At 37.8% G+C, this 27,571-nt stretch overlaps 1 protein-coding gene across 6 annotated transcripts; it reads left to right on the forward strand.

The window, feature by feature from the left end:
• Positions 1 to 26,442, forward strand: ZGRF1 (zinc finger GRF-type containing 1). 6 transcript variants are annotated; one of them, XM_075501238.1, is made up of 26 exons: positions 1 to 92; positions 1,344 to 1,420; positions 1,543 to 1,623; positions 1,747 to 1,803; positions 2,264 to 2,449; positions 2,816 to 5,024; positions 5,349 to 5,431; positions 6,110 to 6,208; positions 8,025 to 8,172; positions 9,122 to 9,780; positions 11,322 to 11,460; positions 11,997 to 12,181; positions 12,664 to 12,851; positions 13,446 to 13,585; positions 14,775 to 14,921; positions 17,014 to 17,128; positions 17,987 to 18,246; positions 19,472 to 19,631; positions 20,309 to 20,386; positions 21,255 to 21,402; positions 22,381 to 22,508; positions 22,843 to 22,966; positions 23,412 to 23,588; positions 23,709 to 23,843; positions 24,474 to 24,735; positions 26,133 to 26,442. In XM_075501238.1, exons 2-26 carry the CDS (start codon positions 1,400 to 1,402, stop codon positions 26,246 to 26,248), a joined length of 6,045 nt encoding a protein of 2,014 aa, XP_075357353.1. In that variant the 5' UTR covers positions 1 to 92; positions 1,344 to 1,399; the 3' UTR covers positions 26,249 to 26,442. The 6 variants fall into 6 exon arrangements, 5 of the variants coding, with proteins under 5 accessions (XP_075357353.1, XP_075357354.1, XP_075357357.1 ...); XM_075501239.1 differs by having other exon boundaries at positions 19,526 to 19,631; XM_075501242.1 differs by having other exon boundaries at positions 2,816 to 2,909.
• Positions 26,443 to 27,571: the final 1,129 nt, after the last annotated feature.

Below are 27,571 nucleotides of genomic sequence, written 5' to 3' on the forward strand. Positions count from 1 at the left end.
CGGAGTTGTGACGTCACGCGGGCAGCGGCGGGAAGTTTCGAACGCGGGGAGGGAGCGCGGCCGCCATCGTCCTGCGCGCCCGTCCGGGACAGGTGGGCCCCTCAGCCGGGGTGACAGCCTCCGCGGGTCGGGGGGCGGCTAAGGGCGGCGGGCGTCCCCGAGGGGGGCGAGCTTCCGCGGCGGGGCCCGCCCTGCCCCGGGGATGCGGTCGCTGTAGCTCAGCGAAGCCCCCGCGCAGGCGGCCTTGGGGTGAAGGCCGCGGTACTGAAGGAAATGCTTATGGCTGGTGGGCTAAAAAGGGCTGCCCGGGCCTCTCTCGGCTGCGTGGAGAACGTGGATTTAGCAGATGTGTCTGAATGTGTGCTCCTATTCATCCCTGTCCCCACGGCATTCTGTGTTGAATTGTAGTAAGGATTCGCATTGATCCAGCTGCTTCTAATAGCTAAAGGAGTAAATCTGTGTTCTTTAAGGGTGTCCATTTCCAAGGTTTCGCACCTTACTAAACAGCCAGGGACTGCCAAGAAGGTGACAGCCGTAAGGAACAGCGTGAATCTCTCTCCCTTCTTAATATGAACGCTTTCTCACTAATCCGCAGTATAAGAGTAGCTGACACTCTTACCTAGGCTCTTGTGATCGTTTTCATTGCAGTGCTGTTAACGGACAGAACTACGGTTGCAAGTGCAGCCCTCCAAACACGGATGCAAATTGTAGTACTGATCAAATATTATAAGCCAGTACGCACAGCAGTAAGTCACAGCTGGAGACGAGTTGCTTTTGTAATGATTTGTTGCTGGTCTCATCATCAAAGGCTATTTTTAAAGTTGTTGTGATCTAACTTTAAATATGTAAAGAGGCTTGGCTTCCTGGGTGACTGGTTTTGAGAGTCAGTTATCATTAACATGAATTAAGCATGCATGACCAAGACCAAGTCAATAAACTTGCGACAAAATTATTCTGTTAATAGCTTCTCTGGGTTTTTTTTTTTTTCTGCAAGTAAACATGTTTAGGATAATTTGTTAATTCTGAATAGCAGTATGATCACTGGAGTTTTCACAGTTGCCAGCCATTCATTTAAATGAATTAATTCCCCTGAAAGTAAGAAAATATGTTGGCATCTGTAAAAAAAGCCATTTTTTTACCAGTAGTCTTTTTGTTAGATTATTATCAAGATTTCTCTTTACAATGCCCACATCAGCTATACCCCACTGTTTTGATATTGTCTTGCATCTAGCTCTCTTCTTTTGAGGGATGGGAAAAAAAAATGATCTGACATCTTTTTTTTTTTTTGTAAATACATTTCCTTCACAACTCTGGTGGATTCTGAACATTTCCCTGTCTCTCAGGCTGTATGAAGATGTGAATATTTGTGAAATAAGCTGTTGGATGACTTGCCAAAGCAATGGCTTCTCAAGAATTTACTGTAAGTGATTTTTAACACTGTGTACAATTACGTAGAAATAAATTAAAAGACACTGTAGCTGCTGTATTATTTAAACATTTTCTTACTTATTATTATTTCAACATTTTACACCTTTATAACAGGTATTGTACACTCACCAAAAAATGAAAAAATCAAAAACGTGGCAAGATGGAATTCTGAGGATTAGAACTGGCGGAAATAAGGTGAACAACTCGGACTGAATACCGTTGGATTTAATATCATCAGCTACTGCTGGACTGCCAGTGGCAATCTAGTTGATCTGTGAAATAAAATTAGTTATTTAAAATTCTCTTTTTTCATTGCAGGCTATCTTGTTTGATGATAAAGGACAATGTTTGGAGAGTATTTTTATAAAATCTCAGGTATATTTTGTTTGGAGGGTTTTTTTATTTTTATGCCTGATTGTGGTTTGTGTTTCGGGAAGCATTTCAAACTCTTGTTTGGTACCTAAGGTAGTACTTTTGCTTATTGTGGATATGAAAGTCTGCTGCGATGCAAATAATGGAAAGCGGAAACGGCTTCTATTTATTGATAAGTCGTATTGTTTTTCCAGAACTAATGCAGAGCTTTTATGAAATTTTATTCCTTTTGGGTAAAAGCAGTGTATTACAGTGATATATTAAATAAGCGTAACTTGAAGCTAAATGCTAATGCTTTCTAGAATATGTATATTTTAATCTAAACATTTATATGGCAGCTGTGATATACTAGGTGTAAATTTCTGAAATTTTTACATATAAGTATTTAAAACTGTTTATTTAGAAGACTTATTGTTTCTTATATAGCACTGTTATGTACACACTGCTGCTTTCTCTTTTCTAGGTGAATGCTGGAGATAATTTAGAAAGTGAACGATATTTGATCACAGTTGAAGCAGTAAAAGCGAATGAAAAATCTTTTGAAGATCAGCCAAGGAAAGCAGAAACTCCAGCAGCAGATAGAAATGGTGTAAAACCCGGTGTCCTGCCTCCAAGACATCTACCTGTCGGCTTGAAAAGGAAGTTTACAGTATGTCTTTGTTTCAAAAGTTATGTCTGATGTTAACACGCATTTTAAAACACAAAGGGCACATCTTTTAATGAAGGGTAAATATATAGATAATGTCTTCCTGCTTTTTTGGAACTGTAAGCCAGAATGTGTTACTGGTAGCTATTTTTTTCAGTGTTTACTAAATCTGTTTGGTTTAGCAGGATTACTATGGCTAATGCTGCAAGTGAAAATCGCAAGGGCTTGAGATTATTTCCATACACCTGTGGAATCATCATGTGCTACTTGATCAGAATATATTTTGTGGAGTGTGTCCTATTTTCAACATTTGATTAAAAAATGTGAAGTTGATTTCTGAGTAGAATTAATTTAAAATTTCTCTCCTAGGGTTTCCAAGGGCCACGCCAAGTTGAAAAGAGAATATCAACAACGGAAGATGGAGAAAACCCAACAATATTGCCTTCATCTAAGCAGTATCAGGGTACTTTACCATCCAAGTTTTATATTACCTCTCCGTTATTTTCTACGATTTGCAAGAAGGATGCAGAAACAAATCTATCTGCAGAGTTTGGTGAAGATGTGTGTACGGATAATGGTAGAGAACACATGTCTCTCTCCTCACTGCTTTCAGCTCCGTTTCTTGACAGATGTGAGGAGACAGAGAAGCAAGACTCTGATCGGTCCATTGTGAAGCCAGAATCTCCTCTAATTACTGGGCATGCTAAATCTAGTAGTCAGACAGCCGGTCACGGGGCAGTGTCACACAACATCAGGAGCACAGCACAGATAATAGCTCTTTTGAAGTCTAAACCAACACAAGGTTGCAGAGAGCAAACAACGTCTGAAGTCACAGAATGTGTTTCTAGGTTTCAGGCATCAGAAAACGCAGATAGTTTATATAACCAAAAAAGCACAACCCTACCTGCTTTTTCAGGCAAGCCTGCCAAAAGACTCATTCAAAATATTCAGCACCTGCCTTTTACGAAGGGAACTGTAAGTGATAAAAAGGAATGGAATGCTGAAATGCTTCTAAATTCAGCTGAACACCCTTGTGATGAAGTCTTCACAGGACAGAGACATGACAAAAAGGCAAATAATTTTAGTCAAGATTTACAAGATCCCTGCAATACAAATAGTTGCTTCCTACCTGAATCCACCATAAGTAGAATGAGTGACAGTCAGTTTGTCCCATCCTCGGGCAATGTTTCGTGTTCAGCATGTCCAGTCACCTTTGGGAAAAATCTCTCCAGATACGGGGAGCGTTCAGTGACTAATGATCTTAAGGACAATTCATCTGTGAAGTTGCAAAGTGAGCTTCAGCCAAGCCAAAATTCAGAAAGAGTGCCCAGTGACCTGGAGCGCTCTGTGGACGTAATGCTGACTGAAATTGGAATTGTAAAGGAGGAATTAAGTACGCATGACACAGACTGTGGTCCAGATGAAGAGGTGATGGAGGTTAACTTTAATCTAATGGAGGCTTTTGATTTTAACGACACAGACAATGAAGACCTGTGTGAAAAAGATGTGAGTAAGCTCACTAAAGGAGACATGCTTTCACAAAGTCTGGATTGCTTAAAAGGAGAAGATGTAGCACAAAATAGTGCGTTGAGACTTCATTCTTGCCGCGAAGTAGCAACACACCGTAAAAAGGAAGAAGCCAAATGTTCAACACTTGACAGAGAGAACGATGGAAACGGCTGCTCTGAGGGTATACCATCTCAGCTTTGTGACAGCAACGTCGGAGATACAGGGAGAACTGCAGAAGACTCTGCAAACCAGACCAGAATTGAAGTGGAACTTTTGGGTGACGGACACAAAGTAAAAGAGATTAATGAAAGTCAATTAAGTATTGAAGCCACAAACAATACGAAGGATCTTGGTGTCTGTGCAGCGCATACAATTAACGGCATGTCGTCGATAAAAAGCAAACACTCCGATCTTTTGCATAGTGACACAAATGTTAATGAATCTCACCCTAAAACCAGTATGTTTGAGAAAACTGAAAGTATTTCATGTATTTCTACCAGCAGAACAATTTCTGCAATGGACAAAAGGACCGAAGAAGATGTTATACAGCTTGGATGCATGAAATCCCCAGATGTTAATGTAGAACACTTCTGGGGTACCAAGAGTGATGACATTAAACCAGGTAGTCCTTTGCTGGCTTTGCCACGAAAATCAGATCCTAGCTATGGCTCATTCCAATATATTGCAGAAGACCATGGAAAGGTATTTGGCGTTTCACATAAGGAAGATACTCTCCTTTCCAGAAGCTCTATCCGTCCTTTAGGAAAAGGCCATTCATCTCCAGGGGAAACAGCAATAGGTGAAACTGAGTTTGAAAGCGTAGAGAGCGTAAATGCCTTTCATGAAGCCTGCAAAGGTGAAAGAATAGGAATGGATTGCCTGAAATGCACGGCAGTGGCTGAAAATTCATCAGATCTCCCTGATTTGGTAAACAATATCGCTCTTCTAAGAGCTTTGGCTCAACATAGCACAGCATTAGAAAGCTTACAAAAGATGGAGGAAAATAATAGCATATTGTATGAAGCAGAGACTTCTAAAGAGATATTTGAACCCCTTGTGAAAGATGAAGGTTAGGTCAGCTTCTATTTTAAAGTGAATTCTGTATGACTGTACTGATTTGACTTATGTACTTTTATCTCTCCTGCTGGACAATTCATATTCAGAAATCATACTTTTGGAATGATGTGTTATGACGGTTCCCTCATGCAATTTTTAGCGTTTAAAGCAACAATCTGGGCTCCAAGTCTGTGTCTTCGTTTGCTTTAGTTTAGTTAAATCCAAACTGTGCAATTATTTGCAAGGGTACAGTTTGCAAGCCCAGTAAATATTCAGATGTTTTCATGTAAAAAGAATACTATAACTGTAACTTACTATGCTTTTCCATCTCTTGTAGCTATAAAACAGTTTACAGAAATGCCTTACTCAGAAAGTATACAGGCATCTTCATGTTCATACTTTGATTCTTCTGGCCTTATGGTAACCAATTTTTGACTACGTATATCTATACAAGATAAATCCATTTTCCACCAGGCTTCTTGAATAAAATTCTGGGTTTATGAAACCATGGAGGTTGAGCTAGAAATTGCTTAGCGGCATCGACTACGAAGCTGATAGTAAACAGATGATGTCCTCTTGCAGACCCTATTGCTAATAAATGTTCAGGAGGCCTAATGTATGACAAGAAACTTAATGCAAATTCTAGTATTTAGTTGCATTTAATATCACATTAGTATGTCTGGTACTTCTCTACACCACCTTCTTCTACCATCTATTTTTTCTTTTCTTTCACTATCTTTTTGAATGCATGGTTTTCGTAGGAATTTTAGCACTTGTGTTGAAATATGCTGGTAAATCTGTTTGTGCTTGATGCTTCACATGTTTTTTTTTTTTGTCCAATGCTATTAATAGCCTTTTCCTTCCAATCTGTCCAAAGTGAAAGAAAGATTTTAGATGAAATTCTTCTTTTCCCTGTCCTATTTGAAAAGCAAACATAGTTTCTTATCCTATCATGGTTTGTTCTGGCTTCCAAATAAAAAGGCTTTAATTTAAAATGCTTTCTCTTGTATAAATACAAGAGATTTCTTAGCTTAACTTTTCACTTTAAATCGTTATTAAATTGTTAGACTAATTAGCTTTTGATACTTTTATATGCAGCCCAACTTTGTGGACAATTTATTACACAAAACAGAGGCATGTGTTCTACCAAGAGCAGCGGCCCAAAGAGACCCTAGGACATCTGGCTGCCAACCAAAGGTACAGTTTCTGTGGAACTGAAGTATAATGAATAGTGTTTCTTCAATTTCAATTCAATGGTTTCCTATTTGCAATATATTACAATAAGTCCTAATAAATATTTAATCAGTCTCATAATGGGCTTCTCATCACTTTTTTAGTACACCTCATCACTTTTTTAGTACATTTGTCTGTGGGAAGTTTTCCATTGAGAGTTTTAAACTCAAATTTTACAATACAAAAAGAAGACGAGAATATCAGTTTTCTGTTGACAGAGATTGTGCAAAAACTTTATTGCTGCTGAGTTGCAGGAGTGCGAGAGAAAGAAAGAGAAAAGCATAGATATTTTTTTTCTCTTCCGCAGTTTCCAACAGATTATTTCTGTTGTATGCACGAAAAGTACCTTTCTTGACTGTAGATAGTTCCAGAACAGTACTTATTTTCCATTAATGAGAATTCCAATATATTGCGTAGCCTGTTGCGTTTCAAGGGCACCAAGTAAAGGGATCAGCAGCTAGCGAGGTAATGTTGAGAGCTCCCTGCTCACAGCTAGGATGGCAGCAGTACCCAGATAATATGGAGTTTGCAGCTGAGAGATTTTTGTCACCCCTGTTTTCAAGCAATTACAGCCTTTCTGACTTCAGACAGGTAAAACATTTTTTTCAAAATTATTCTTACTAACATTAGTGCAAGAAAGTATCCTGTAAATGTAGGATAAAAGAGAGTTCATTTTTAGAATACTAAAGTCATATCAAAATCACTAAGAACCGAACGTAGTGCTTTGTGGTTAGAACTTTGCAGTTAGACAATTATTTTTACTCATCTTTGTCACAGGAGTATGCATTTGCAAGATGTAACTTGTTTTTTCCTCTGCTCAGTTTCACTTTGAAAAATGTACATGGTCGTAATGCGTGATACTAAACAGAGATTTCTTCTAGAGAAAAGTGGCAAAGGGCTTTTATAACCATTGTTTCCTGGTGTTAGCAGTATAATATTCACCTCAACTGGATTTGAAATTTGCTATATAATTGTTAGAGAGTTCCAAAGCAAGGGTTGAATCTTGCTTTCTTGAATTACGATTCTGTTCCTCCTGGATGCAAAGAAACATGGCATGCAACGTTAAATAAAATATTTTTTTCTCATGCAGTATATATTTCAGTAGTTAAAATAATGGAAGAAAAGTGGTATTTCATTTTTTCCCGAATGGGCTAGAGGTACTGAAGAATTATATCTAGAAATAAGATTTAGAAATAAGATTCACACAAAGATAATATTTATATAGAGGATAAACAGTTTAATTTCTAACAAGTCTTTGCTTATACATTTTTCGTAAAGTCTCCATGTTCAAGAAGTCTTCATGAGGATGATATGAACTTTATCAGAGAAGAGAATTTTCCAAAGAAGTCTAACATTATTAGAGAGTCAAGAATAGATCAGTCCCGTAAGTGAAAGTAAAAGTAGAATGGCAGCAATTGGACTCAGAACAATTATTCTGCATGACTTCTGTCCTTCGCGTATTTTTCCTAGCATTGGCATTGAATCTGTATTCTGAAGTTCCACCACGGACAATGTCAAGCTCACCTTCACATTCTGATTTGAGACAAACGCAGGGGACTTCATGGGAACCTGACAAGGTGTGAACTGACCACCTCCTCTAGATCTTTTCGGCTTTATTTCCTGTGTGTTCGTGGTAGCAATTTCTTATTTTTGAAACTTACCTCAACTCTGAGAGACATTTCAGTTGTTTAGAATGATGAGGGAGAGAATAGTGACAAAAGAGCTATAATCAAGTTTTTTTTCTGGTCATTCACTTGATGTGTTAATTCTTCATCTGTAGATTTCATCAATAGAACTGACATCCTCACTTGATCCAGACTCCACAATTTCTCCAGCTTCAGGAAGTGAGGAAACTATTGGAGACATCCAGGAGCCCCTGATACACAGGACCTTGCCAAGTGAACCAGAACTCGCAGAGATTTTTTTCAGTAAGAAATTATAGTTTATAAATGCACTTTACAATATCTTTGCTAAAAAATCTTTGAGGATTTTTGAAGCACAGTGAGTTGCCCTGTAAAAGGCAGTTACCCTGGGTGCTGAGATATGTCTGGGTAACTACAGAGTTGGATTTGTGTTTGTCACACTTTTTTCATAGTGGGGTGTGTTACTTTTTTTTAAAGCACAATTTTAAACATTGTTTTCCAAATCAACTGAATTAGCCTTGAATTCCATGGCCCCCCCCAATTATATTCTCGTGAAAGAGACTTCAGAAGAGTGATTTAATTTTATAAAGAAAAATCAGCTTGTAGTTTGGGGGGGAAAAAGGCTGTAAGCTAAGCATCTAATTCATACGAATGTTTTAATTTATTTGCCTGCTTTTAGTTTTTTTCCATATTCAGCTGTCCTCTGACCCACTTCTGGTTGACACCTATCAATGACTCATTTGTTATTGATAGTGAATCTAGGCAAAAGGATGCTTGCGGTACTAGAAGCCTATTTATCTTCATTGGTTAATATTAATTTACACAGTTTTGTGGGTGATCTTTGTGGGAAAAAGAGCAAATGTTAAGCTCTTTGTTTTCCAGTTGGCAGCTATTACTGACCTACCAAGAGTTATCAGATTAATGACCTCCAAACACAATAATGTTTAAATAATTTCTACCTAACGTTTTCTTTTATACAAGTAGAGTGCCTACAGAAATGCGTTCTGAATATAGGGATTTCAGTATTAAAAGAATCACAGTTGAAATCGCTCACGTCATATGGAAATTTAGCGTGGTACTGCACAGGCATGCTGCAAAGAGCTTGCCAGTTAGAAGACAAGATGTAAAAGGAAGAACTTGGAATTCTTTCCTTATCTTAGTTTTTTGTACATCTGAAGTTAACGTGCCATCCGTAAGTGCTACAAGTTGCTTGTAAGATGTATTTGCCCTACAGCACAGGAGAAATGCAGCTATCCAGAAGAATGCAACCTCTCAAGATTCAAACCCACAGTTAAACCACGAACTCCATTTGTCACTCTTCCTGCCACTGAGAAGATTCCTGATGCGGTTTGTCCGACTGACAGCGAGGAGGTCCAGCAATCTTTCGGCTCTTCAGCAGCCAATTTACCCGACAAGTCAGCGGTATTTCCTATTAGTGCTTTTGGCCCTGAGGACAGAAATTATGAAACCTCTGTGTTTGGAGAGTATACGGAAGATGGACAAAGGGAATCTGTACAACCAGTGTTCCCTAATGTGACTTCACAATGTAGACAAAGCAAGTGGCTAAAATATCAAAACAGTGTTCAGTGTGACTTGATAACTCAAAACAGCAATGATAGGGAAGTGACTGATGACATCTGTGCTGAGAACGTCCTTGGAATGCTGCTGGGTGACACAGGAGAGAGCAGTGCTGCGAATAAAAGTGCTCCCGGCTCTGCCCCTCTACTGACAGCAAAAAGCATGCTTGGTAAATGCTGGGCAAATAGCAGCAACCAAGATTTGATTTCAGAAAGGAAGTTACTTTCTCTGCACTTAAGTCAGACACCTTTGGCTGAAGCAACACAAAAGGTGTTAAGTCATCTGAGCTGCCACACTGTAACGGGAGACGGCCAGGTGTGTAACTGTTCAAGCAAATACAGTTAGAAGTGACAGAAACACATTTTTCTGGACAAAGTAACTGCATTTACCTGATTTCCTGCAAGATGATATCAGTATGATTGGATGAAATGTTTCTACATATGTAGTAACACAAAAGAGTCTGGGCTACAGAACAGCAGCTGCTAATGTGTTTTTTTAAGTAATATGACTAATCCTTTGTGAAGGTAATTCCTTGGCGTACACGGTGCCAGATTTAGATTTTTAATCTGAATGTTGATGGCAGGAAGATGAAATAAAAGCTGTTGGGCTGTTTTGTCATCTACAATTGGTAAGAACGTGTTTTCAAGAGGTGGTTTTCTTAATTGTGAAATCAGCATCGTTTTAATGAACACTTGCTTCAAAGCAGTCTCTGATTTTAAAATACTTTAAATTTCTTCAGTTGTAATTGTGGAAAAGTAAGTTATAGCATTGAATAAGCACCTAAAAAATTAGCACAGCTGTTTGTGACCAGTAGCCTGTCTTAAACAAATGGAGTAAATTGGAAAAAAAAAACCAAACCAACCACAAGGCAAGTTTTAAAAGTCGTCAAACGACTGTGTTTGAGAGTTAATGAAAATGTTAGATTTTTCCTTTTTTTTTTTTTTTCCTGATGAAAACTTAGTATGCTGTGTTATCTAGTTCTTTAAAACTGTTTGTACAGTAAAATATTCATGTGAAACAGAAGTGTGGAAATAACTAGTATATTTCATATACACACTGGTATACACATGGTATGTGTTTACATATATATATATATAAATCCATATATATTGGATTTTAAAAAGCTTCTGAAGAGAGTTATCATTATGATGCCCACTGCAGTGTAAGTAGGTGGAAGAAGCTCCTCAGGACTAGCTGGGATGCAGGCACAGGGATAGCTTGTGGTACGCACGCTTTCCGCAAAGCTCTCTAGTCTGATTCTTCTTTCCCTAGCCTTGTACTACCTTTGCTATAGTTTCGTCTGATGGATTTATTTCTGTGCAGAAATGATGTTAAAAAGGGGGTTTGTGTGCTCCTTCCCTATGTCTAGGGCTGAAAACATGATTCTGAATTACAAAACTTATACTCTAAAGCCTTTGACGGTATTATCTGTGTTGTTATAAATGCAGGCTGTTTGTCAAGGGGCACATTTTAACTTCATGGTGCATCCTAAATGGCAGTCCAAGCTCTCTGCTGTACCTCCAGGTGTACTTAATTTTACTCCTGTTGGCAGTCCTATTGAATACATGCTCCTGTACTTACAGTTAACCAAGTCTGCAAACATTTGTGCTGAAGGGGATTTGTATTTTGCTTTTAGAAAACTGATTCTTCATTGACAGTCTTCATGTTGCAGAATGAGGCCCTGATTTTTTTTCTATTTGGTTGTACTTATTAATGAAAGCATAATATATAAAAGCAGAAAAGGAAAAAGAGAAGAAAATTGACAGGTTTTGGCATATCTGTACAGTAGCTATTTATCAAATTTTGTCTCATTCAAGGTTTTGCAAGTTTTAATGGTTTATTTTTCTGGTTCTTAGGACATAATGATTTCCGAGTTGTCTTTTCCTAATGTGGATAAAGTAAAACATGCTAATCTTCCTAAAAGAAAGATTTCCATACCAACTGTATTTCAGTCTCATGTTCACTACAAACAGATTTTTAAAGCTGCTCTGACAGGTACGTCTAACACCATGCTATGTAAAATGCTGTCCTTTTTAAACAGTGTGTTTCTGGAGCTTCACAAAGTAGGATGAGAGGGAGAGAGAGATCATCAACATCATCTATTGGAACAACAGTGTGCATTTGGGTTTGGATATATATACAGAAATATATTTAGTCTATACCCAAAATTGCAAAGACAAACCAAAAGACCAATACGCTTCTGTTCAACTATGTAACCTTGTGTCTGCTTACCAGTCTTTAGGTTCCTAGCTAAGCTTTTTGTTTGTTTGTTTTTTACAGTTCTTTAGTGTTTTGCTCATTTGGAGTCATATAAAATGTGATTTGAACGAAAGTAAGACAGTTAGAACAACTTAATTGCATGTGCATTATGTGAATTTTGCAGGTCATATGGTTTCTTTTAGGACTCTGATTTTGATTTAGATTTGGGATTGAAAGTTTCAAATGAAAATCTATTTGTTTGAATGTTGTGTACTTGTGTAACCATTTTAAGGCTGTACTAATTATTCTTTTATTCTCCTTTCTATGTCAAGAGCAATTAAACATAATGCTATTTGAGTTGTCGCAAAGATTACACAATGCTCTTTCAAAAGTGGATATATCATTTTACACTTCATTGAAAGATGGGCAAAGTGAGAGCAAAGAAAGCTGCATTCCACTCTGCAATCACATGCATCCTGCTAAGCTTGTTACGGTTAAAAAAGACGGTCAAAACAAGGTGCTGTTTATCCCTTGTTTGTTTATAGTTTTGGGTGTTTAGCGTATAGACCCTATTGTGTGAACAATCACAGGGCCATTCTGTATGATTTACGATTGCAGGTTTGAGTGATGCGTTATAGAGATCGCTTTTAAGATCAGTTGTAGTATCCGCTAGTGTCCAGAACTGTTGATGTAATAGTTTTCTCCGTACAGAAACAGCTTTATATATGTAGAGAGAAAGACCTGAATTTATAATTTTCTAGTTTATAGGGGATTTCTGCAAGGTATGATTACACACACTGGCTTCAGAAGCTGAGAGTGCTGGGAACACACTTGTGTTTTTCAGCCAAAGACAGTGAAAACACAGGAGTTTATCTGATTATTTCTATAGCAGGGAGTACTGGTCCATTGCTTTACATTTTTTTTGGCTTGTTTGTTTTAATGTGCTAATGGTCTTTTTTTTTTTTTTTTTTTTTTCCCCCCTCCCCCTTCCCTTCCTAGGGTCGTTTGTTCTATACCTGTGGTGCCCCAAAAGCTGAGCAGTGTTCGTTTTTCAAGTGGATAGAAGATGTGAACCCTGCACAGATAAAATCCAGACCTAGTGTAGTGCTTCACGATATAAAAAGTATTGGGACATACCTCCGAAGTCAAAAGATTTCTCTCTATGAGGGATGCCAGCTTTTGGTGAGGTATTCTGAAACGCTATGCACTTCTCACAAGTGCTATGTGAATTGCAGGATTTATAAATATTCAAGTAGCCATGGATTTCAGTAGCATTTAAAAGACGCTTTCACTAACTACGCTTAAAGAGGTTACAGTTCTGTGTAGAAATGTAACAGCCAAATTAGTGAAGGAATAATATTCACAGCAATGGCATTTCAGGTCAGCACTCTTCAGCTGGAATCAAAACTGCTTACCAGGAACTTGATCAATTGCTTAATGAAATCCCTTATCATTGTTGCATTTAAATTACTGTTCATTTAATGTTTCGTAAGATAATTTGTTTTATTCTCTCAGTCATTCTAATTTTAATGTTAGAAGTTGTATCAATGGCTATTCTGTGGTGCTTAACTATAGGTAGAGCAATTTAATTATGGCTGAATATGAGAGAAGTATTTTGCAGTCAAGATAAATGTATTTAAAACTTAGGAATGTAAGATGATGTACAACCACCAAGATCTGCACTGTATAATTTGGTCCAATCTGTGGTGGAGCTTTCTTACTTTTGCTGGTGAAATGTGCCAGTTCTTTACATACTTTTTCTTAAAATTACAACTTAACAGGAAAGCCTTTGAAATTGAAACACAGCGATGTAGTAAGTTCAAGAAATTTAAGAATACACCTGCCAGATTTGATGGTGATTCCAAAAACAAATTATACCTCAAACTAAGCAGAAAGGAGCATTATTCTCTCTATAGCAAAGGTAAGCAAATCTTAAGCATCAGAAGAATTGTCTATGTCATGTTGTGCCTTTTTTAATTTGTAATCTAAAGAGAAAAACTGAATCCTATTTTTAAACTCCTGACAACCCTGCTAATTCAATTCTCATTCTAGAAGGGCAACGAAGTATCTCATTAATTCATCTTTTCTTGTAAATGTTCCACTACCTTAGAAAAATAGAAATTCCACTTCCTTGGGTTTGGAGCGTATTAAATCTGGGAATCGTGACATTTCAGGAAAGCCCAGTGTTCAAATAGATGATATTTAAGGAAAACTTGAAGTAAAAATTAGTGTTTCAGTAGTTGTTGCATATCTCTTCTAAATTACGGAAATGTCACAAAGTTGGAGGACATTCAGCGATTTGATCCAGATAGCCTCAATAGTTCATTTCACTTCAGTAATTTTTGAGTTGATACCCATATCTTCATAGTTTGTTCACTTTCCTTTGTACCATTTTCAACAGCAAATTAGGCAGAAACGAACATGTTTGTCTCTGCACGCTTTCTGTACAGACTGAAACGTTCTAACAAATCAGGGTTTTGTAACTTTAAATTCTGCAGCTCTGCATGGGCAAAACTTTTACTTGTGTATGATAATTTTTGATCATTTTTGTTACAGGCAAATATATATGCACCATTATTGCTCCTAACTTTGAAATCTCCCTTGCTGTGCTCTGCAATATAGGGTATAGGAATAGGGTAGTGAGCTTTAGTCTCATCAGGTCTGCCAAATAAACCAAAACATTTGCAGGCTCCAGTATGTGTTGGTTTTGAAAGGGAAGAGAAAATGTACATTTATTTCACTACTTGCTGTTCATTGGCAAAAGTGTGGTTAAGTAGATTTGTAGTATACTTCAGTGATTCGTTCCAAATACTCTCAAAATTGATAATGCTTCAGATTTGTCAGAAGTCAAACGCTGCTAGGTGTACCGGGAAAGAACTTTACAGTTACTATCAATTTCAGACATTAAGTACTAGAAGAATTGCAGATTATTTATTCATTCTTTTAGAACTGAACTAACACTTATCTAGCATTTTCTAATACCTCCTACTTTCACATTAGCAGTGGTTTAATTTGCAGCATAGTAAATGCTGAGCTATTTTGTCCAGCTTCATTTTCTTTAAAAGACGGCAGCAGAAGAAGCTTATGAGAACTCTGTATTTTTTTGACAGATGATATTTGGGTTGTTTCGAAGACTCTGAACTTTGATCCCCTTGATACTTTCATTGCAAGCAGTGCTTTCTTTGGACCGTCCTCCAACAATGAAGTAGAATTACTACCACTCAAAGGCTACTGTCCCTCAAACTGGCAATCAAATAGTGAGTTCTACACCAAATAATTCAAAATTGTGGGAAACAGCTACTGGGGGAAAAATCGGGCCAGCAATGAAGGATGAGACTGGAATTTCTCAAATCTAATACATGATTTTATTCACAGTATTTTTTTTTCCTTGTATCTTTGAATATGGAATTTGAATACAGTGCTTAATGCAATTAAACCTGCAAAGTAGCTGGTAAGAAATTCTAAATGGGTGACCAAGAAATGAGGATAATATAAATAATGTAGTAAATAATAGAATATAGAATGCAAATTGACTGTCAGAGTGTAGCTAACATGAATATGTTGTTACTGTCCTTGAAAAAACAAACAAACAGAAACCCCAAACAACTCACTATGGGAAGTCTATATTTATATAAAAAGCCATGTATTAAATCCGTGATTTGGCTGTCCCGATGTTCCTTTCTGTGCCTTTGTTGCTACAGTCTAGAATGACTAAAAAAATCGATGTTTCAAAATTCAGAAAAAACAAATCTGTCTAGTTTTAGTTCTTTTCATCGTAGTATTTTAAAAAGAAAATATTACTAAACCTAGCACTGATGGGTTTTAATGAACTGCTGACCTTTTTCTTCTTTAGCAAGCTGTTCCTAATGAAGTTGCAGCCATCTTTCTTTTTGGTTTTAACATTTTTGATTGGGGTATTTTGTAATATTTGGTCATCAGTGCTTTGGAAACAGTAAGGTTACTGGGCCTTAACTGCAGAGAGAAACCGTGTGGGTCTGCTGTAGATGTCACAGAAAAATGACAGATGTGCTGCCAAACATGATGCAAAAGTTTCTTATTTTTGCTGTTGAATTGTGCTAGAGTTTTGGGTTTGTTTTGGGTTTTTTTAATAAAGGAAAGAGATAAAGAATGTGTTGTGTAGTTGTTCTGGAGCCTAGTAATAATATAACTCTGCTTACTTTTTTTAATGGAATATGAAAATTGTGTGCTTGATCACAAAAGGCTTTATTCACAGCACTTAACCTTTTGAGGGTAAATTGAGTGTTTTAAGTTAACAAATCAGTCTTTTTAGGCTTTCTGTGTAGTCATTAGGGAGAGAGTTCCAGCAAAGCACAATTCAGTGAGCCTACGTTAAACTCCTGTTTTGAATTACATTCAGAAGACTAAAAAATACACACACAAAAAATACAATGGCACACAAGTTCTTTGTGGGCATGCATGCTATCAAAATCACGGGCTTCAAATGCAATTGGAGGTTTGGTTGTGTTTGTTCCCCGAGTGTGAGTTGCAGGACTGCATCTCTCGAGCAGTCAGGGTCTGGAAGAGTTAATATATAGCTTTTCAGCCTTAATGCTGTTGAATCACAGCATTTTATTTTTTCTTAGGAAGTTTTTAGTCCTAACTTTCTTTCTGATCATAAATACAGGTTATTTCATAATTCTGTAACCATTACAAAACTAAAACCCTAAGTTGTATGAAAATAAAGCTTTAAGTAATGTTTAGTTGTTGGCAGTAATAAACAACAGCAAAATAGAGGTATGTGGGTTACTAAACATATTAGAAACCTGTTACTTAGGCAATCCCTGAGCCCCAGAACCTTAGGAAACTGGCAGTGAATTCAGAAAAATATAATTGAATACTCGTTCTGTTCTTATACTCTCCCCTAGGCATCCACTTTTGTACACTTTGGAAATAGGCTAGATGGAACTTGAGCCTGGCCCATTGGAGGTGTTCTTATGTTCCTGTCTTGTCTTTTTGAAGAAAACATCTGCTTAGCTATTGTGATATAGGCAGTTTGCTTACAAAATTCACCTCCTAAATTCCAAAGCCTTCTAAATATCTCTAGTGTTTCTAAAACAAGTGAGGATTTTTATCTAAGCTTCATTCCCAAAAAGTTCCTAATGTCGGGATCATGAATACTTCAAAATAACACACCTTGAAAAGAAGGGCTAATAGGTGTCTCCTCATCTATAATATTCAGTCAGATATGGTAGTTGGGTTAACTTGGTTTCTGGTACAGGAGGCTAATTGCTCTTTTGGGACTTTGTAATTTATTTATCTAGCTGATTTGAAATTTTGGCTAATTTCCTCCCCCCCCCCCCCAATTTTATTTTTCTGCTGCCTTTTCAGTGTTTGTTCATGCCTTGCTGGTTTGTAATGCCAGTGGTGAGCTTACATCATTAAGAAATATGGAGGAGCACTTCAATCCAGCTACGTTACCGCTAATACCATATCTACTAAAAATGTAAGTTACTGTTTCAGTGATACTGTGAACATACAATATGTCAATAGGTACAGAAAAAACCCCAACAAAAATACTGTTGAGTTTGCCCTATTAAAAGGTGGATGAGGAAAACTAAAATCAGAAAAACAGTGCAAGGAATGAACTGTTGACAATGCAATTTTCATTTATGTGGAAATGAAAACATATCAGTTGCTTAACTCTAACTCGATTGTAAGGGTTTTTTTCTTAAAACTTTATTTTTCTTAAAACTTTTTTTTCTTAAAACTGCAGCCCATGTTTTACAACCTAGAGATTAATATTGGGCATTATTATGACCATTAGACTGATAGAACAGTCGCTGACTGATCTGTGTTAAGGTATATGCTCCACAGAGGTTCAGTGGAACCTGTTTTTCCTTCCCAATTTTTAGAGTCACTTGACACAAAACCTAAAAATAAAATATTTTCTTGGAGAACTGGAGGCATATAGGGATATTTCCAAGGCTGCTTACGATTTGCTGTATAAAACAAGTAATTAAATGAATCCCTGCTACCTCTGACTGCATTCTTCTGCCACTCTTAATTCTGTCAGTCTTGCGGCCTTGGAGTAAGTCAGATTGAGAGCATTTACATACAGCAAGAATGATAAAACTCAAAAGCCTGTCTCATATGATCCGGCTTTCACGCAGGGAAGTAATAAGGGGCAGGAATATACAGCCCAGGTGTATGTCAGGGTGCAGGGGGCAGTAACTTGTAATTATGTCAGCTGTTAAAGCCTCAGCATTTCAATGTCAGGTGAGTGAGAATCTCAGAACCATGAGATACAAATTATACATCTGCAGTATTATACCGCAACTTTGGATCTTTGTATTTTTCTTAGGAATTTTGCTTCTGAAAATGCTGCTAATAGAGTCAACAAAAGAAAATTTATTCCACCTGCCATCAGTCTGAAACGCACAATGATGTACGGGCCTGTCAGCAGTGAAGTGGCAATGGGACTAGCTAAAAAGATGATCCAGACGTACTCGTTGAACCCGGATCAAGCTACATCGCTGATTCAGATAGCTCAGATGATGACCTCATGTGAAAATATCAAACCAGTGCAAGAACATCAGACCTTCCCTATCACAATCATACGTGGTACGTAGCAAATAAGTGTGACATTTGCTGCTATTGTATCTTTGCAAAAATGCTAATTAATATGTAATGCCAGTGTTAGTGAAATATCCCTAAATTCTCTCAGTGATGAAACAGCAGACTTGTTCCCTTAATCATATATTTACAATTCCGGGCAGATTTAAAGAGAGATTCTTATGTCTAGGTAAATGTTGACTTATTTTAAATGTAGCGCAAAAGATGAGCTTGAATAAACTGCCTCTGTGTATAGAATATCCTTTTAAACTCTTTTGTAACACTGCTGTCCTCACCTACTTCATGCATTTCCTGAAAATTCATTTCTTGGATGAGGCCCCTCTGATAATGACCTTGACATTGTAACATCCATTCTATCAGCAACAGAGCTTTTGATCCTTGAATTTGCATTCTGCCTTTTGCAGGATTTTACATAAGTATAGAGTTCTTTCCTAGCAAGATCAATACACAAAATCAGAGTTTAGTGTCTTCTGCTTATTTCTTTTCATATTAAAAACACTTTTTGTCATGTATCAGCTTTGCTAAATTGCCATATAAAATTTTTTCTATTACACATTATTCCTTGCTGTTTTATACTTTCTTCTATCTTTGTTTTATCCCTTTTCAACATGTACAAAAGGGCTAGTAACATCTTAGTTCAAAGATTTTTTTTTTAAATCAGTATTGAAAAGCAGTTACGATAAACATAAGTTTTCAGATCCTGTCAAAGTAAATAGGTTGACAATAATGACACTTTTAGCACAGATACCGCTAGACTTCAGTTGCCTGAGCTTTTGTTAGGCTGTCAGGCATGTTAATCTAGTTTAAAATTATTAGTCATTGCAGAATAATCATCTCTCAAATTACTTATTCTGTACCTGAGGACATGGTATGAGGGATGTGCATGCAGATACTTGTACTTGTATTATTTTAATGTACCGATGAGACTCCTTAGCAAGTAATACATGTATTCAACTAGAAAATTTAGGAAAAACACCTTAGCTTCCCCTCTTCTGTGGTTTTTTGTAACTTTATTGCAGGCAGTAAATGCGAAGCGTAAGGCAACTGGTTGCCCCTGGATACTCAGAGCTGCTGGAGCGAGCACATGCAATGTTTTTACAGGAATCACAGCATAATCTTTCATAAGATAAACTTAAGTTATAACAATTGATTAAAACTGTACTTTCTAGAAAATTGTCACTTGTAACTTTGGCTTTTTCTTCCAAAACACCAGGTGTTTTTGGAGCTGGAAAGAGCTATCTGCTGTCTGTTGTGATCTTGTTCCTAGTACAGCTCTTTGAAAGCAGTGAAGCTACGGAGGGTCCAAGGCCAGCTCCATGGAAACTTCTGATTGCTTCTTCCACTAACGTTGCCGTTGACAGGATACTGCTGGGGTAGGTTACTGAGATTTTTACAGACTATTGTTCCAAAAACAATAATGCACTTACATGGTACAGATAATTGTGTTGATATTTACAGTATAACACTTCAAAAAGATCGCATTCTTTCCCTAGAAAGTGTCACATGTGGGCTTTAATTTTACCCTTGCTCCTTTGCACAGCATGCACATGCTGTAAGACTGTAAGGCTAGCTGCGCGAATTTCCATGAGACTAATATTGGGCTCTACTCTCACCAAATTTACTCTTAAAATCCATCATGACAGAGAGCAGTTATTGCTCAGGAATCTTTAGGAAGTAGCGGTAGGGGAAGGAGGGATGGCAAGAGAGGGAGAGGCAGAGAGAGTCAGATTTGGGGAGCTTCAGCAGGAAGCTAACATGAAATAAAACTCATGGTTTGGAAGGATAAAGGAAGGAAGGGAAAGTCCAAATGGAAGACTATTTATGAGAGGAGAATCATAAAGGCATTAAGCATTTTTGAGATAAATCATGATGAGGTAATTTACGTTGCTTTACTTGAATTGTGGCCTGAGTTACTTCATCTGGTTAATCACAGCAGTTTGTGTTCTTCAGTGTTCTGATGTGTCTGTTAGCCTTTTTAGAACCACTTTCAAATTTTTCATAATTTCTTTTTTACACTTCTATAATGTGTATCATCTCTTTTTCTTTGAAGTCTACTTGATCTCGGATTTGAGGATTTTATCAGAGTGGGAAGTATTAGGAAAATCACCAAAGCAATTCTTCCCCATAGGTAAGAATCTTAATCTTTGAGCAATCTGAAGTGATTCTGAGATTCATGGTAGTACGCATGCTGTAAAATTACTATTTTGAGGTAATTCAAAGTGTGATTGTAATATGCCTATCTCGGGGTTCCCCCCACCCCAGCACAGGGGAGAAATTTTACCTTGATTTGGGAATGTCATTTGTTGCTGAATAGAGCTAATGCTTTTAAATGGGAAGTAGTAGAGGAGAACAAAATAATGGCAGTTACAGATTTGGGAGTTTACACAAGGAAGAAAAGAAAAGCAAAACAGACAGACTTGAAATAGGTATGTACTGCTATAGTGATAAGAACTAAGAGGAAGTAATAATAAATTTAATGTTCAGAGAATTAATGGTAACAACTGATGAATTCTGTACCACTTACCCAAGTTATCTTTGCTATAGTGTTCTGGGGTTTGTTCTTTAACTCCTTAAAAGTAAGCAATATATATAGTACTGTCAACACAATTTGAGAGAACAAAGTAAAGTTCAAGATGAATAAAGATTACATTTCCATGCCTTGGTGTCAGTAGCATACTGGTATAAAATGGCATGAGAATGAAAAACTTCTCCTCGGTTCTACTCCACTCTGACATCAGCTGTGTACTTGGAGAAGGCATTTACTACATGTATGTCTCTGGTTGGGGTGATAGGGTCTGAGCCGGTGGGATAAATGTCCATTTTAAAACAGGCATTATACTAGTCTTTCTCAGCTGGATGTGGGATAGGTTAGTACATTGTTGTAAAGTACTGTTACGTATAAAGTATGGTTATTTTTCTATACTGGGTGTTCACTGAACGCTGAAAGCACTGTTATTTTCAATCGTTGTAATGCATGTTATAAAATCTTTTTGAAGTTTACATGCTGGCTCAGGAAATGAAAATGAGCAGTTAAAAGAGCTGCTTGCTCTCATGAAAGAAGATTTAACTCCAGCTGAAAAAATATATGTAAGGAAGAGCATTGAGCAACATAAACTGGGGACCAATAAAACTATACTGCAACAGGTACAGTCAAAGGGACGGGATGGGAAAGTGGGGATTTGCTATGCCTTATCCACAAGGCCCAGCAAATGGCAACTGGGAATCCCCCCTCACACCTGCCAAGCTCCCAGTTTTGAAAAATAAAATTAATGTTAGGACAAGGACAGGTTTGATTCCACAGGTAGAGCTTAGTGTCTTACCTGTGTATGATTTCTCCGAGTTGAACTTGCAGTTCCCGTTGAGTGATATATTATGAGACAGAAACTCTTTTTGAACTTTATTGCAATCTGATTTAATATTACCCATCTAGTTTACGAGGTGGGGAGAGAAAAATTTCTGAGCACAGCTAGTCTGCACGGTCACCTTGAAACTAAAATTTATATAGTTATGAAGGTAAAAGATAAGGACTGAGCTAAATCTATCCTAGAGTTGAGTATCGACTGCCAAGAAGATTTCAAATGTATGTTAAGTAACTTTTCATCAACGTATTACCTTTTAAGATTACTACTTCCTGTAGAAAAATCGTCTCAATTTCTGGTCTTTCCAGTTATTTGCCTTTTCTCCCAGCTTGTTGTAGAGCAATTGTAACAAAGCAGATCTGAGCAATTTGTTTCTTGTGCTTACTCCTAGTGGTCACTGCTGCCACTTTTGCTGCTGGGGGCTCAGGTGGTTTTGGAGGATTGTGTAATCTGAACCCTCTCTGTACCAGACCAGATCTGGTCTTAAAATAGATGAATCTGTGAACGATTCTAACGTATAAACACCCCAAGCATAAGAAATGGTAACCTTGGATCCATCTCCGCGCATGCACAGTGCCTTTTACTGGAAGTTAAAATATAATTCTTTGAGACCCAGTGAGTATGACGCAGCATGCAGTAGAACAGCTAAAAGTTAATTTAGGTGTATTCTACTGCCGAAGCCATAGTTATGTACTGCACAGAGATTAACTATTAAATGATCTTAACTTTTTGTCTACCCGTTTTGCCCTCACTAATAACAAAGGTAAAAGTGGTTGGAGTGACCTGCGCTGCCTGCCCCTTCCCTTGTCTGAATACCCTTAGGTTTCCTGTAGTGATGCTGGATGAGTGCAGTCAGATGACTGAACCTGCTTCTCTCCTTCCTATTGCAAGGTACAGCCTTCCTTTTGTGTTTCAGCAGAGAAATAACTTTTTTAACTTAGCAGTGACACAACCTCAAATAATTGCCAAACTCGCACGTCTTTTTAAGAACATGAACTCCGAGGTCTCACCTTAGAAAGCAAGAAGAGCCATTTTAAATTGAGGCCTGCTCTTAGGAGCCTTCCTTCAGTTACCATGTTATTTTAACTGTGGAAAGAGGGTGATGGAGGAGGGAGCCTCATGGAAAGCTGTCTGTGATACATAAACACAGCACACGCTTTCGTTATGAATAGTTTCACATCCTTTTTAGAACTTTTTGTTCTTATTTTTTAACATTCTTGTTTAGGTTTCAGTGTGAAAAGCTAGTCCTTGTTGGAGACCCTAAGCAGTTACCACCAACTATTCAAGGGTCTGAGAGTGTTCACGAAAAGGGATTGGAGCAGACTCTCTTTGACCGGCTTTGCTTAATGGTATGTGCTACTAACCACATTTTGAGAGAAGATGGAGGGTGAAATTGTAGGTCCACTGAAGTCACTAAAAGAGTTCGGGTTTAGATGTTGGAGCATCAGTGTTTCAGCCCGTTCTTTAATTCAGCTGATTCCATTCTAGTGTGTTTCTCCGTAAATGTTATTTTTGCAGTGCACGGAAACTTGTAAGCGTAACAAATGTAAAATAAGAACGGATTGAAAAACAATGACAGGTTCTGCCTTGTGATCTTTTTGTGCAGTTTTCAATCCAGGTAGAAGAATCAGGGGCTACAGTATTTGTTCTAACTTTTGTTGAAGTGAATGTATGAAGGTTAAGCCAGATTACTGCAGGAATTGTTCCACTTATTTCTTGTTGGACCTAGCTGGCATTGCAAAATATTCAGTAATTCTTTTTCCCAGTCACACTTTCTATATCATAATTCTTTAGGGACATAAAACAATACCTCTTCGGACACAGTACCGATGTCACCCTGCTATTAGTGCCATAGCCAACGAGCTGTTCTATGAAGGAAATCTGGTAGATGGTGTTTCTGAGAAAGATAGAAGTCCTTTATTGGATTGGCTTCCAACACTATGTTTTTATAGTGTTAATGGGGTAGAACAAGTAAGTTTTTAAACATTTCTAATATAAAAAGTCAATATTGTCGTTTTTCCTCCATTCTATTTCTTTTCGCATTCTGCTGTTTGTGAGAGCTAAATTGGAAATCTTCTTCCCTATTTGCAGATTGAAAGAGACAACAGCTTTTATAACGTGGCAGAAGTTCATTTTACAGTCAAGCTCATCCAGTCTCTGATTGCAAGCGGGATAGACGGATCTGCAATTGGTGTGATTACTCTTTATAAATCACAGATGTGTAAGGTTTGTATAATGCATCATCAATAAAACAGTTGTCTTGGATGTATTTGTTTAGAATAAACATAGGCTCCATTTCAACTAGCAAGAGTCAGCTAGAAGTGAGAAGCAAATGCTGGATAGGTAAACTAGAGTTTACCCTAATTTATCTTATTTAAAAATACAATTTTTTTTCTCTAAAATTATTAATCCAAATATATGATTAAAAAAAAAAAAAACTTTCCATTTGTTTTCCTTCCACATGCACACTCAGAAAATTGGCAAATTAAATAGTGCATAGTTTTCATAAATGAATTAGGGGCTGTTACAAACTGGTATGTGTGATGAGGACAGGTAAGAGAGGCATCTGCTTAGCAAGGCTGGAGTGGTACCTCACCCAGTCATCCAAGGCATGACATGGGCTGCTGGGATTAGTAAGGGAAAGCACTGGTTGTTGCCATGCTGAATGCACCAGTGTTTTGTCAAATACAGGTTCACCGCGTAGCATTTTCCTGTGATTAGCCGAGGTTTTACTGCCATTGCGCTCTCTAGTTTCTTAGTTCGCATCTCGTCTAGACTCGGACTTGAGTGCGTTTGCTCAAGACAAGTGACTGCGAGTAGCATAACTCATCACCATCCATATTCATTTGTCTACAGATTCAGAATTTGCTTAGTGGCGTACACTCCGAGGCTTTTGAAATTAAAGTTGTCCAGGTGTCCACTGTAGACGCATTCCAAGGAGCTGAGAAGGAGATCATTGTTTTGTCGTGTGTAAGAACAAGACAAATTGGGTTCATAGACTCGGAAAAGAGAATGAACGTTGCACTAACGAGAGCAAAGAGGCATTTGTTGATTGTTGGAAATCTGGCCTGTTTAAGTAGGAACAGACTGTGGGGAAGAGTAATTCATCACTGCAAAGGTAATATTTTCTTTTCCTGTATTTTTGAAACCATGCAGCTCATCTTCTTTAATTAAACTATGTATAATACACTTTATATATAATACATTTTATATATAGGGTATGTATCCTAGACTATATAAAGTATATAGTACGCATACTGTATAAAACACTATATTACACATAAAATATAGTATATTGCAGGAAAATGCAAGTATTTGCAAGCATGCAAGTTGCATGTTTGCAGTTGTATCTGCAAACTTTTTATACTTGAAGGGGATTTGTTATCCAGTAATGGGACTTCTTTTTCTTCTTTTGATGCCATCAGATAGAGCACGCTGGTAAGGAGAGTTGAAACCCATTACTGCTTTTCTTGTCCTTTCCCAGTTTGTTTTTACGTAGTAGACCCAGGCAGACACAAGTTACAAACAGATTTGTCTACACAGCAGTATTTCTGAATAGATAGGACTTAAATAAGGGGGAGAAAAATGCATAGCGTCTTTCTGCAACTAGGGGCTCATTGTTTTTGGAAGGTAAATTTTGAGCTGCTAGAAAAAAACCTATGCTATTGGAGATCAGCTAACTCTACCAACTCATTCCCGATTGCTTTGTTTACAGGTCACTGGCTTGTGAATACACGTGTTTGTTTTATTGGACCACAGAGGGCAATACAGTTTTGGAAAATCAGTTTTTTACAGTTTCCGCATATTTGCTATGATGTTTACTGCAATTGGGTATTTACATATTTGAAAGCTAATTAATACTGATTAAAAAAAAAAAAAAAAAAAAAAAAAAGCTTACAGTGCCTGCCTCCACCCTTTGCACAAAGGTGTTTAAAATGCCTCAACAGCCCCTTAGTTCTGTGTATCTCTTTCCTCTCTGCGGTCCGCATCCTTTGGAAAGCAGTGTCACCGTTTCTCCCTTCATTGGCACTTGAATTAGTCCCCTTTGGAATGGGGCATTTTGTATCTCAAAGCGTTAGTTAAATTTCATCATGAATTCTTCCATGGTGATTTTCTTTGAACTAGAGAAGCGAGAGATGGGATAGTGTCCAAATCTCTGAAGTACATTCAATAAACTCGGGCTGAGTCCGACTCCCCCACACCCACTGAGGCTCCCTTTTGGAGAGTGTAGGGCCTTACCTGAGCAGATACCGCAAAGGGAGCGCTCGGTCTCTAAAGCAAGAGATCACTGCAAGAACAGGTGCCAAAAGAGCAATTATTTTATTTACCTACCTGGTTGACATCAAAGGAAGCATCTCATTAATGGTTGAATTCTGAAGAAGACAATTTTCAGAGTAGAAATCTTATAGCCATTTGATAGGCTTGGGGAAATGGATGTTCGCATGCCCACAGACTAATTACATGATGGATGCTGTAAAGGGAGATGTAATTGTTCCTGTTTATTGCTGCTTTTAGGATGGGAAAATGGATTACAACATGTAAGCCAGTGTGAGCAGCAGCTAAACGACATTCTTCGGTGTTATTTGGAGAAACGGAAGGAAGAGGAACAGAGTAAGAAAAAGGAAAAATAAAATGTGCACCTATTTTATGAAGAAAATATGAATTGCGTGTCTATAAAAATTATCAGAACGATTGCAAATCTAATATTTAATGTGGGAAATTTTTGTTTGTATCTCAGCGTGCTGATACTTGTTTTGAGCCCTTGTTTGTATGACTAAAAATGAATAAAGTGACTTTATCTGCTTGATAACTGAAATCCTTTTATACTTACAAAGTACCTAATTGTATTATTAGTGTTTCATTATTCTTCAGATTAGATATACACGTAACATCATAGCTTAGAACAATTCTGTCATCTTGTGTATTTACAAATCAGTCACATCCAGGAAGGAGCATGGCTAAAACAATTAAAAGGATAAATAAAACACAGAGCAATTTCTTCAAAGAAATATTACATGTCCTGGGTCTATTAAATCTTTGGATGTCAAAATGAAATGAGAACCAATTGACCTGTATCTAGATTTTTTTTTTCAGGTTTTAGGATAAGATCACTCAGCTGTGTTTTGAAACCACAAAAAAAGGATGATTGGATTTTGGTTTGCAAATTATTTTGGTTTGGAAAAAGAGTGCTGTTGTGTCAGAAATGCTCCGACAAGAAAAAAAGTTCATCAGCTTTATCATGGCAAAAGTTTGTCCGTAGGTTGTCTTAAAGGTGTATAGAGGAGGCTCAGTGGTTAATGTACAAACAGTGGAGAGAGGTGGGCTAAGCCCGGACATCATAAAATTTCTAGATGCTGCTATGCTGTTCAACTTCTTCCAGAGAAGACTCTGAGGCACTCGAGAGCCTGCCACAGAGCAGGCATCTCAATAGCACTGAAGTTATTAGAAGTAATCCTCTGTTTTCCCTTTTATGCAGCCTTGAAATAAATCACCTGGTGAGGAGCTTGTTGCATTCAGTGACGCAGTTGTCCCTGGGAAGAAATCAGAATTGTGGGAAACGCTGAACTTCAGAACACTTACGCAAGCTAACGATGGGATGGGTCAGCCCAGGATGACGTAAGGAGAGGGGACAGGGAGGAAAGAGCTTATCTTAAGGAAGCTAATGGAGGTTCTTGCTATGGAAGTAAACGTGTGTGGGTTGGGAGTGGATCCGTCAGTGAATTGGACCAGGAATCTCATTTCGCTGCCCTGGGTCACTCTGGAGGTGAGGGTCAGTGCTGTAGCTCTAGCAGCTGGTGCTCGGGCAGCCTTTGGGAAGGACCTCACAGCTACTACTGCCTCGCTATGAGGGGACAGGGAGCAGTCTTGTGGAGGGACAAGTTACGTGGCCTCTTGTGGAGCTTCTTCATTGTTTCTGCTTACTGTTTTGATGGTTCTTGGCTGAGCAAGAGGAT

This window comes from Mycteria americana, chromosome 4 (assembly GCF_035582795.1).
Source record: "Mycteria americana isolate JAX WOST 10 ecotype Jacksonville Zoo and Gardens chromosome 4, USCA_MyAme_1.0, whole genome shotgun sequence".
NCBI lineage: Eukaryota > Metazoa > Chordata > Aves > Ciconiiformes > Ciconiidae > Mycteria > Mycteria americana.